General features: G+C 40.5%; 1 protein-coding gene across 3 annotated transcripts in view; it reads left to right on the forward strand.

The window, feature by feature from the left end:
* LOC146344360 (dihydropyrimidinase-related protein 1) overlaps positions 1-13,002 on the forward strand; it is a 172,318-nt gene that overhangs the window by 17,145 nt on the left and 142,171 nt on the right. For all 3 annotated transcript variants that reach the window (XM_084859923.1, XM_084859924.1, XM_084859925.1), the window contains one exon: positions 5,600-5,784. In XM_084859923.1, the coding sequence (XP_084716049.1) occupies positions 5,600-5,784 (185 nt within the window). The remainder of the gene's footprint in view (positions 1-5,599; positions 5,785-13,002) is intronic.

Here is a 13,002-nt window from a genome sequence, read left to right on the forward strand (position 1 = left end):
TCAAGTTTCTCCCACATATGCTGATACTTCCATCTTGTTTTGGGTGGCCAAATTTTGGTTACGATCCTGGTGGCACTCAACAGATGAGTTTGCTATTAGAAGGACTGATGATTGATAATCATTCGTTATGTTCTTCCTTTATTGGATGTAACAGACTTGAAAGCTTCCATACTAGCAAAAACAGGTTTCAAATGGAGGCATCTGCATAAAGTGACTGATTTTGAATATATATATTTGTTACATTTATATCCCACCTTTTTTCCTCCAAGGAGACCAAGGCGGCATACATGATTCTCCTCCCCATTTTATCCTCACAACAACCTTGACAATGACTGGCCCAAAGCCATGGGGGAATCCAGGTTTGGGCTGTGGTCTAGAGGGGATGGGGTTTAACCCTTACCCCCCTATACCATTTTCCCTATACAAATCAACCCTGCTGCTATTTGTCCATATGTTTTTCCTATCAGAGTAAATAGCAGTTTCGGGGATGGGGGCAGTTTTTATCAGATAAGTAGCAGCAGGTAAGAAATTACCCCCCCCCCCTTTACCTTGGTTCAGTTTATTACTGGTTGGGTCACACCTGCACCATGAGAGGGAGAGGAGGCAAGCAAACCAGTTAATTGACCCCTCTTGTAGTCAACACCACTGCCGTCAAGTGGAAGTCTTTTATTTCCTGGTTGGCTCCGCGAAACAGCCCTTTAACCTTTGGAATTTATTTGCTGACCCAGCTAACTCACAGTACTAGGTAGTTTGGTAAGACAATTAGTTGGGTGAAAAACAAGGTCTCAGACGAAGTTAAATCAAAACAAATTTAGTTTTTACTAAAGGTTTTTGGAGGTCAGCAATTTAAACAAACAGTTATTGCAACTATATTTTTAAAGAGAGAGAAACTAATTTTAAAACGGTTAAAACAGTTAATTAGAGCAATAGGGCATGAAAATAACTGAGGAAAATACATCCATCTAAACCTAGTTTACATAGTTTTCCTACTTAAGGGTTTTGTACCTAGCAATAAAGCAGTTTCAACTCGTTCAGCTTTGTCCTCTGGAGTCTGAGGGCTTCTTCGCATGGAGCTTTTATCCTGCTATTGAGATTGCTCACTCATGGAAGTTTGCGGGCCGTTTAGATGACATCATCAACTTTCAGGGTGTCTCTTGCACTAAATGACCTTTATTCTGTTTTTAAATAGATTGGAGATAATGAGCTATCAAATTCCCCCGCTTGTATTCTACTTGAGTTCCCTCCATGGCAAAGGAAAAGCCACAAGAGGAGGAGCTAGACCAATGAAACATATGGAAGACTCAGATAAGGGGGAGCAGGAGTGGGGAAAGGAAGCATGTGTAAAGGGAGTCTGTTCTGATTCTGCATTTAAAATGGAAGCAGAAAGCCCTGTTTTAAATGTGGGATTTTAGGCTGGTGTAGAGATGCTCTCAGTCTTCTGCACCCCTTTCCATCCTGGCTTATTTCTCCTGATTTCAGCTCTCTCTTCATACTCTCTTCATACTCCCACACTGGAGGAATTCAAGATGAGGCTGGACAGCCATCTGTCAGGGATGCTGCGACTTGGATTCTTGCATTGAGCAGGGGGTTGGACTTGATGGTCTTATAGGCCCCTTCCAACCCTACTATTCTATGATTCTAATTCTCTTCAACTCTACCGAAACACTATTAGTTAGCTTTACCTATATCCGTTATTTTGACTCCCCCTCCCAACCTTTTGGACAATCAGAAAGGCAGCAGAGTTCTGCTTAAATATCTGTTTTCCATAAAATTTCAAGTTTCTTTTTCCTTCTTAGGTTTTGATGTTTCTTCCCCCCCACCCCCCGTCAGTTTCCTGGGCTGAACTTTTGATTCTTCACAGGAAGAATAGCCTCTAGACTGAAAGCAACCATTTTATAACCAAGAAAAAACGCAAATTGGCTAACTGGTTACATTCCTGCACAGTCACGTTATTTTGAATGCAGCTCATTTCATCTGTGCTCTGTATAGCAGGGGTGGGCAGAAAGTAGATCTCCAGAAGTTTTGGACTTCCTGACCATTGGCCATGCTGGCAGGGGTTTCTGGGAGTTGAAGTCCGAAACATCTGGAGATTTACCTTCTGCTCACCCCTGCTGTATATGAATACAATACACCTTTCCCTTACATTGTTCAGCCTTTTGGTCTCACTTTGTAATAAAATCCCCCCTCTCCTTTCTTCTGACTGTATCCATGTTTGTGTATACACATTCACATGCTTGTATATTGAAAATCAATATGTATAACAACCAGTTTTTTTTTGTACATCCACCATGAAGAGGGAATTGTGCATGTTTCCCAGTCAATACGCATAATCTCCAACAGGCTTTGGGGAATGTGCATATCTCAACTTTGTACATTCACTGAGCATTGTGCATAATCTCCATCAGGCCTTGGGAAATGTGTATATCTCAACAGGGTTTTGTACATTTGATGGAAGAGCAAATAGAACTGAGCTGGGTTGGCTTCACTTCACCCAGGCTTTTCCTAACCAGAAAAGCCCAGGCAGAGCAGATCAGTCCCCTCTGCTTCTAGCTTTGCCGCAGGCACCAAGGCCTCAACAGCCGAGGCCCCTGGTGAAGTAGTAGCCCTCCCCCTGCATCTTGGTTGGAGTGGCTTCGTCTGCCCTTCCCCTGTTGAGGAGGATGTGGAGTGGGTGAAGCACTTAGGTGCTGCTCCCTCTCCCGATGGGCAAGGCTAGAGGTGCATTAAGTGATGGGAATCTCCTGTTACCTCTGGTCTGTGACTCCTCTCCCCACTTCCTCCAGATGCCCCTTGCAGCCTCCAGGGGACATGGCTTGGGGAAAGGATGGGTGGGGCCATATTAGGCCTATGAGCGGGTGGCTTCCCGTCCCTGCCTTAAGCTGTCATTCAAATTTGAAACAAGATAAGATATTTGACAATTTATATAAATTGTTACCACTTATGGCCATAAACATATTATGAGCTTTGTTTGATCCCCTTGTTTGAAATAATCAAATTGATGCTAGTGTAATCATATGACTGTGTTGTACACCTCCAAAATGTCACAGAACCTGACTCTGTTGTAGTGATAGCTCACCATGAAGAAGTATTATACAATGTAAAAATGCTAAATACCTTATACTGCAATGCTGTATATGTCTACTCAGATCCTGCTTCCTCCTACAAGTGAAGTTCCTTGGCGAGCAGCAGCACTCTTGCTTAAGAACCAAGTTAGCAAACTTGAGTCCCATCTGCAGCAGCCACCTGCCATGTCAAATCACCCCAAATGCAATGCCTGCATATGAAAGCCAAGCACCAGGCCAGCTCCCAGGCAAAGGCACTACCATCGCTACTCACTTCACCACCTGCCTGGACAAGTTTTCCCAATGGGCAGTGGCAGTCCTTTTGCGTGGGAGCCAGTCTGGTACTCAGATCCCACCGTTGCCACATGCCCACCATGTTACCTTACCTCAGATGCAATGCCCGGCCCAATGTCAGTGCAAGGTTGGCTATTGCATTTGAGCCGGCTTGGCTTCCATGCAGAAGTTCTGCTGCTGCTTGCCAGGTACACCCAAGTTGGCATCTGGTGAGGTGTCTCTGCTAGTTTGGGGGCCCACTGGTGGGGGGGGTGGCACAGTAGTCTGGGGGAGCAGTGGCAGAGGCAGCAAATGTGGGGGAGTCTTCCAGGAAGGAGAGAGCAGAAGGAGCTACCTAAAGTTTGAGATGTGGAGGCCTGCAAACAAAAAAACACTGGAAAATTCAGGAAAAAACATTTTTCACCATGTTTTCCCAAGAACCTTTTCTTGTACTTAACAAAAAATAGGAAAAATTTAACAAAATTTGGATTATAAAATATTTTATTTAGAATGTCTTAAGCATTTTATTCATCAATGTTTTTGCATATTAATGCCTTTACTTCCCAAAATTATTTCTACGTAATAGGAAGAATTTTATGTAAGATTAGGGATGTAAAATTTCCGGAAATTTTGAAGCCATGTTGGAAAATGCTTTTTAAATCCTATCTGTAAGATACCCAGCATAGTTATTCCTTCCATTCCTTGTTAAAATTACTGATCTAATGTATCTTTTATAGGAGAGCAGCAACAGAAGATATTTAGGGCCACTCAATTTCCCAAGATGTGGCTAGAATTACCATATAATATGTGAAGAAAATGTGTTGTCAGTTTGGGTTTTGTTCTATGGAGTCATGTTTTTCTGGGCTTATTCTGGTTAGATGCTGTAGCAGTCAATGTAGTTCACCCACATGTGAGAGAAACACTGTAGGTTATCCTGCCACTACTGTCACATGTGAAAGAAAAATGTGTGGGTTATCCCACCTACGTTTCTTTGATAAATTAGTTGAGGCTTGGGTTTGTGGAACTCATCACCACAATGTTTAATAAAATTCACAGTTAGACCTCATTGAATTCTTCCTCCACTATAAAACATTTAACTGTGGCCACCAAAATAAACCCTCTATACCTAAAGGAAGCCCACTAGCCTGGTTCTTATGGCATAGGCATGGACACCATAACTAGAGACAACCTTTCAAAATGAGCAAAAGTTAAGATGTTTATTAAGGGGAATTATTTCTAAAAGGGAATAAAAGGTCACTCTTCAAATAATAGGTTTACTTAAAGGGATTGCGTAAAGGTTCTTAAATGTGCTTGGTTACCATTCCTAATAGGTAAGAGGGTCTTCCACAGCTAAATAAGCTCTCAACAGCTTTTCCTTCAGACCAGATTTCCCTAAACTCCACCCCAGCCAATTCCTCACCAACAGGAGCAAATGCTGCGTATCAGTCTTCCTCTGCCTCCAACACTTCCTGCTTCATCTGGCCTCTAGGATGATTCAGATGTTTCAGAAACTACTTACTGAAGTTCCCCCTGGACAGATATAAAGTAGGAGCCCGAAATATATTATGTTCAGCTAGGTTTGCTCATAGCATTATCATGTTTGGTATATTAATTTTAAAAGTATAGTTTATTCAGACAATAATTACAAATTTAGGGCACAATCTTAATCATGTTTAGAGAGAGAGAAAAGTCCTACAACTCCCAGCATGCCCCAGCTAGCAAAGTGATTTTAGATCTGTAAAGAGCACTTTAAAAAAGTACGGCATATTTTTTACAAAATTACAGTATTGTTTAACACCCCCCCCTTTCCTCACATGGCTAACCCCTGAGAAATAGTAGCTAAAGTTTCATTTGCAGAACCTACTATAAAAATGGAATAAGATCCATTAGGATTCAAGTTGCTGTGTGGTAACCTTTTAAAATTTAGTCCCTAATATATGTGCAATGTCCTATTAAATGTTACAGGTGACCAGTGGAGGCTGGTGGTTCCGATGTCAGTGGGGCAGTGATTCCCTTCTGCGTTTCAGTTTGAACCAGTCTGAACTCTGAAGGAGCTATCCAAGGTGCTGAACCCTAGCCCCAGAATAGGTTCAGCACCCTGGACAGCTCATTTAGAGTTCTGGCTGGTTCTCACTAAATCCCAGAATGGCTTCACAGCTCCACCAAAATTGGAGCCATCAGCCTCCACTACAGGTGACTATTTAAAGAATTGCTATTAATGTTTCTAGGCAAAAGACTAAATTGCCCTTTTTTCTTCTTGTTAGACAAATAGGAGAGAATTTAATTGTTCCTGGTGGAGTGAAAACCATTGAGGCTCATGGGCTAATGGTTATTCCTGGAGGTGTCGATGTCAATACTTATCTACAGAAGCCCTATCAAGGCATGACGGCTATTGATGATTTCTACCAAGGCACAAAGGCAGCTCTAGCAGGAGGCACTACCATGATCAGTAAGTACTCAGTATCAGTAAGTAAGTATCAGTAAGTACTAGGGTTGAAGAAAGAACACAAACTGGTCCTTTCTGGAACATTGCCCACAGGTACATTTATTAGTACCATTACTATTTTTCATAATTTCGATAAAGCACTTTACTTTTTTTCTTATCCCCACAATAACCTTAATCAGAGAGAGTGGCAAGTCTGTTGTTGTACAAAAACTCCTGCACTTATTTATTTTAAATTTGGCTTTATGTTGTTGGAAGGGGCAACAGTGTCTGCCAATTTCATCCAGTTCTTCCAGGAAATAATACAATTTGATAGGCTTCTCCACTCAGAAGGGTCTACTATGCCTGTAAATTTCTTTGAGTGTAGTAAAAAACAAAACAAAACCCAAACCAAGCAAATACATTATAAACATTTGTTGATTTCCCAATGATAGTCAATGGGGAAACATGAAGCTTAGAATTTTCTGGTGCAAGGTTCTAATTTGGACCCAAATTGAAGGGGCTGATCTCTGAAATGGTCCAAGGGCCATTCCTGAATTGCTGAATCACAACCTGAGGCAAATCTGGCCTTCAGTGCACATCTTCACACCGATAAGCTTCCCTTACCAAAGCACTGAACAAGCATTACTCCAGTGACATTGCTGCCAATTCGTTAAACTTTCACGCAGTTACTGTGTGCATCTATCACCATGTTTTGTGTGAACTGTATATTGTCATATTTTACCTGGAGCTTCTTCCCATACATCTACATCCATCGAGAGTGATCCCCATTTATTTTTTCACCTGCTCCTAGTTAATTGCTCTGTTAGTCTTCCACCTACCTAGCAGTAACCTTCTAGTACAGCAACAAAGGGGTAAAAAGTAGCCCGGTTAGAGGACCTTAGTCTTTGCAGACTTTTGACACATATCATTTTAGTGATCATGTAGTGAAAGAAATTTAGGGATGCTGGAGGAATCTGTTTGGGGGTTGAGCTTGGCAAGCTTTGCTGGCTCAGCCCCCCCTCAACTCTGGTCCAACATCCGCTAGCTGGCTCAACTCAGCCCTCACTGAGTCGGGCCAGCTGGAAGATTTTCCAGTGGCACGAGAGTGAGGGCAGGCATGGCATCCTCCTGCCCTCGCTGTTGCGCTGCCACCATAGTAGCAGGGACAGCAGGATGAAAGGGGAGTGCTGCTGGGAGGGAGAATGAAAGACTTGCCCACAAAGCGACCCTGCTGTGTGCAGAATGGAGGATGAAAGGGGAACACTGTCGGGCCCAGAAAGGGCCGGATTTTCCCGCGATGGACAACCCTAAAGGAAATAGGTTTATACTTCCTTTCTAGTTAGTTAGCACAGAGGGATGGGTAAGGAGGAGAGTCTCCTCCCTCCTCCAAGAGGAGGAGAGCAAAAGAGGATGATGGAAGATACATATATGCATAAAAACAGAATTATCTCACTGTCTGGATGTTACTTCCTGGTCCACACTCAGCAAGTATGGTACCTCATTTTGTGAGCTACATACAATTGAAATGTCCCTAGGAGTGGAAGTGAGAGCTGCCCATAGAAATACATTAAAATCTTGAATTTCTTCATCTATCTGGGACTGGATATCAGCTTCCATACACACCCAAAGGAAACCCACTGAAGCCTAAACTCTACCAGGTAGAGATTTTAATATTTGGTAAATCTACCAGTTATTTTGGAAAAGATGGGTATGAAGGAATAAAAGAGGCATTAAAATGTTTAGATTGACAAGCCTTGAGCCCAGCCACCTGAGATTGCATCTCAGTGTCCTTAAGCCTTTGGAGCAACATAACTTTAGCCCTGTCAGATCCCTGAGTTAAAAGAAAAGAGGTAGAAAATCCCAAATTCATGGCAAGCAGTTGCATTCTTTGCTTCCATGAGTTTGGGCCCATCTCTTCCACTGCCATCAGAATAAATTCTGGTACATGCTTAAATATGATTTTTAGCCAAAAGAGTAGGGCTAATCTAAGTGCTTCAACTTTAATAGTCATTGCACCCAGTTCTGCACAAACCAGTTCTCATTTTGTAGAAATGGGAACTGCAAAGAGTCTATGCAAAAATTTATTTTGAGCTCTTTCTAATGAAACTAAATTGGCCATGGCCCACTGCGGAGCTCCATATAGCAGGTTTGGCAAATCCCTAATCTTACAGAATTCTAAAGAGGATTGAACCAGATTGCCCCCTTTTGTGTGATAAAAGCGTACTAATCCATTTAATGTTCTACCAGCTAGCAAGGTGCTTGACTGAACCTGTGAAGACCATGCACCTGTCCACTGGAAGACCACACCAAGGTACTTAAAAGAGAACACTTGCTCCAATTTATTCCCATCCAGTGACCAATTAAGGATTTGCTTGGATTTACCTAATATGATAGTTTTTGTCTTTTGGTAATTGATAGAAAGAAGCTTATTTCTACAGTTTAAACTGAACTGGTTCAACAATCTGTGTAAGCCCAACTGGATGTAAGAAATCAAGATTGCATCATCTGCATAAAGGAGGATTGAATATTTCCGATTTCCCACTTTAACTGGAAAATACCATTCACCTCTTAAGAACTCCACTACATCATTTATGAATAAATTAAAGAGAAGTGGGGCAAGTAAACACCCTTGTCTTACTCCTTTTGTGACTGGTACAGAGGCAGATAAATGTCCTCCATCAATTTTAACTCACAAGCAGGTCCCAGAATATAAAGTCATTATACATTTTAGAAGCTGTGGGTTAATGCCCATAGATTGTAATTTGCTCCAAAGACATTCCCGGGAAATAGAATCAAAAGCAGCTTTCAGAGAAACTTTATGATTCCAGCCAGATATTTATCAATTATATATTTCAACATGAAGCAATTATCTAGAGTTGACCGACCTGGATGGTAGCCAGCCTGTTCTGGAGCAAGCAATTATTCTCCACCCAATCCCCCAGTTTTTTAAGAAGAGACCTAGCATATATCTTCCTTGCAACATCTAATAAACTAATTGGCCTATAGTTTGCTGGATCATTCCTGGGCCCCATCTTATAAATTGGAACCACAATAGCTTATGACCAACTGAGAGGCAAAATCCCTGTGATGTTAATTAAGGAAAATAGCATTGCAAATATTGGAGCCCACCAGTCAGGGAATGTAGTAAGGAGGTCTGGTGGAAGACCATCTTCTCTGGGAGCTTTACCATTTTTTAATTTTAAGATTAATGACTAGGTCCCATCTACTTAAAGGTTTTCCCAACAGTGTTCCTGATTATATTCAACGGAAGCCTCAAAAGAAGAACTAGGAAGGTTAGGCTCATTAAATACCCTCCTAAAATGGCTTTCCCATTCGGTCTTAGCAAGACTTCCCTCTAGAATGGGAGCAGTTCTCTTTTTCAGCCTTTCAAGTATATTCCAGAATTTACTTGGATTCTTTTGCAAAAGCGCAAGGCCTAATTCCTGCCACTGTTCCTCATAATAGATCCTTTTTTTTCTCACTGATTAATGTTTTATACTTTCTGCACATTTCATAAAATTGAGATGGGATTATGGAAGAATCGCTGGTACGGTAAGATCTTAGGTCTTTTCCCATCTGCCTTTTTAGATTCCTGCAGTCTTCATTAAACCATGCATTACCCCTTTTAATTTGATAGTTCTCTGATAGAGATACCATTTTAAGAAAAAAAGGTCTGAAGGAATCTATTAGTTGTACAGATGGATGAAACTCTAATTCTCATTGGACACTCGGACCAGATCATTTCTTAGTCCCAAAAATTCTTCTGAATAAAGTCTCCATTCCAAACCTGTTTATAGCAAGGGATTCCATTTAATCTGCCTATCTGATGTCATAGTGCTTGATCAGAATTTGAGTACTAAAATTTTTAATAGCACTGCAAGGAAAATCTGAGGGCTGGAGGTTACTACCCATTACTGAGAAAAATAGAATTGTTGAACAAAATGAACAAGAAATCATCACATAATCCACAATACTTGCACCAGAATTACTTATATAGGTATAAGTATATTGTAGGCCCCTTCCAACCCTACTATTCTATGATTCTATGAATCTAAAAGTATATCACTATTTTTTACCGAGCTTTCCTTTATGTACCCACAGCAAATGGTAGAGGGGAACTTTACAACTATTTTGTTTGCGCATATACCAAGGGTTAGTGTTGTTTACTGTATTCCATTGTATTATCTGTTTTAATCTCATTGCTTGATAGTATTTTGCAGTGTTTGGGCACAATATTCCACTTTGAGATTTAGGTCTTTGTAATAGTGTTAAAGCTGTTCTGCGTTTCTTATTACCCCATATAAAAGCTTGTAATTTTTTTTACAAGCCACAAAGCTAGGTCTTTGTTGTTTATCTCAATTGGAACACTTTCTAGAATAAACAACCACCTAGGTAATACTGTCATTTTAATCAGGGCAACCCTACCAAGCCAGGAAAGCTTTAAGTTATTCCATCTATTAATATCCCTTCTTATATTCCCTCAAAATGTGAAATAATTTATCTCCTTCAGTTTTGACAGATCAGTTGATTAAAAAAATACCCAAATAACAGATGGGTTTACTTGGCCATTTTAAATTATATTGTTGGACTATTTCTTCTCTATCCTGTTCTTGAACATTTATTCCCATCAATTCTGGCTTTAATTTATTTAGGGCACAATCCTATGCATGTTTAAACAGAGAAAAGGCCTACAGCAGTGCTGGCTAGGGCATGCTGGGAGTTGTAAGCCTTTTCTCTGTCTAAACATGCATAGGATTGCGCCCTTAATTTATATCCAGAAACTTGGCTGCATTGATCTATTATTTGTAATACATGAGCCAGCGATTCTTTAGGGTCTTATAGTGGTAACATCACATCATCAGCATGTAAGCTGATCTTTAAGTCCTGATCTCAAAGGAATAAAAGTTGGAGTTGGAGTTTCCAAAAGTTGGAAAATATACTGATTTTCCCTAACCTTCTGTGCTAAAGGCTCTATGCTTATGGAAAATAAAAGTGCAGATAATGGGCAACCTTGTCAAGTTCCTCTTTGGAGACTAAGTGTATTTGATAGTTGACCATTTATCATTATTCTTGCTGTAGGTTCTTTATAGATTGCTTTTATACAGTCAAGAAAGAGTCCTTCTATGTTGAATTTCTGAAGAGTGATGAATAAGAATTGCCATTCCAGTCTATCGAAGGCTTTCTCTGCATCATGAAAGACCATGATGGCTTTCCATTTATGTTCATTACAAGGATTAATAATTGAAAAGGCTCTTTTAGTATTGTCTAAAAATTTTCTTTATAAATATAAATAAATCCAGCTTGATCAGTATGTACATATTGACCAATTAGCTTATTTAATCTTGATGCCAGTATTGCTGTAAAAATTGTATAGTCTTGGTTCAAAAGAGAGATTGGCCTATAAGAAGTTGGTAAAGTAGGATCTTTCTCTAATTTATGTACTAGTACCATTTTTGCCTCTTTCCATGAGTTGGGTATCTGTTGTGAGTTTGAATATTTAATGGTAAGCTAAGACATCAATACAGTACTTATAGAATTCTGCAGTAAATCCGTCCATGCCTGGGGCCTTACTTAATGGTCAGGCTTTTAACTTCTCTTATTTCATCTTCTGTTAGTGAAGCATTTAAAGTTTTTGTGTCATCTTCAGTTAAAGTTGGGATATTCAAATTGTTTAAGAAATAATTTATTTCCTCTTCTGAAGGCTTATCTGATTTACATAATGTTTATAGTATTTCAAAAATTCATTAATTCTTCTTTGGACTGTGTTAGTTTTAGAGTCTTTTCAGATATTACTGTTGGTATTAATCCTTTTTTTTTTTTTGCTCCTTTGCAACATAACGTGCTAACAATCTATCTGCTTTATTACTTTTTTCAAAGTACTTCTGTTTTGTGAAACCTAAAGCCTTACTAGTTTCAACTTTATTTAATAAGTTTTGTTGTTGTTGTTGTTCAGTCGTGTCCGACTCTTCGTGACCCCATGGACCATAGCACGCCAGGCCTTCCTGTCCTGCGCTCTCTCCCGGAGCGTGCTCAAGTTCATATGTATTAAGTTCACTTAATACATATATATTCATATATATTAAGTTCACTTAATAAGTTTAGTGGTGCTCAAAGTACTTCTAATTCAGTTTGTTTTTGAGGATCAATTGTTTCTTCATGCTATCTTTCTAAACTTTGAATTTTATTGATCAGTTCTTCTTTGGTTTGATTATTTAGTTTCTTTGGTCTGGAAGAGGCTTTCATAACTCATAGAATCATAGAATAGTACAGCAGGAAAGGGCCTATAAGACCATTGAGTCCAACCCCCTGCACAGTGTAGGAATCGAATTCAAAGCATACGTGACAGATGGCTGTCCAGCCTCATCTTGAATGCCTCCAGTGTGGGAGAGCCCACCACCTTCCTAGGTAATGGTTCCATTGTCGTATTGCTCTAACAGTCAGGAAGTTTTTCCTGATGTTCAGCTGGAATCTGGCTTCCTGTAACTTGAGCCCATTCTTCCGTGTCCTGTACTCTGGGATGATGGGGAAGAGATCCTGGCTTTCCTCTCTGTGACAACCTTTCAAGTACTTGAAGAGCGCTATCATATCTCCCCTCAGTCTAGTCTTCTCTTAAGGCTAAACGTGCCCAGTTCTTTCAGTCTCTCACCCTAGGGCTTTGTTTCCAGTCCCCTGATCATCTTTGTTGCCCTCCTCTGAACCCTTTCCAGTTTGTCCGCATCCTTCTTCAAGTGTGGTACCCAGAACTGGACACAGTACTCCAGATGAGGCCTAACCAGTGCTGAGTAGAGGGGAACTAGTACTTCCCGGGATTTGGAAGCTATACTTGTATTCCTGCAGCCCAAAAGAGCATTTGCCTTTTTTGCAGCCACATCACATGGTTGGCTTATATTCAGCTTGTGATCTACAACAGTTCCACGATCCTTCTCGCTTGTAGTGTTGTTGAGCCAAGTATCCCCCATCTTGTAACTGTGCATTTGGTTTCTCTTTCCTAGGTGCAGAACTTGGCATTTATCTCTATTAAATGTCATTCTGTTGTTTTCTGCCCAGCGCCCCAGGCTACCAAGATCACTTTGAATTTTGTTTCTGTCTTCCAAGGTATTAGCTATCCTGCCCCATTTTGTGTCATCTGCAAATTTGATCAGCATTCCCTGCACCTCCTCCTCCAAGTCATTAATACAAATGTTGAAGAGCACTGGGCCCAGGACTGAGCCCTGTGGTACCCTGCTCGTTACCTCTCCCCAG

Source organism: Heloderma suspectum, chromosome 5 (genome assembly GCF_057233095.1).
Source record: "Heloderma suspectum isolate Gila_16-S chromosome 5, 16-S_ref, whole genome shotgun sequence".
Lineage (NCBI taxonomy): Eukaryota > Metazoa > Chordata > Lepidosauria > Squamata > Helodermatidae > Heloderma > Heloderma suspectum.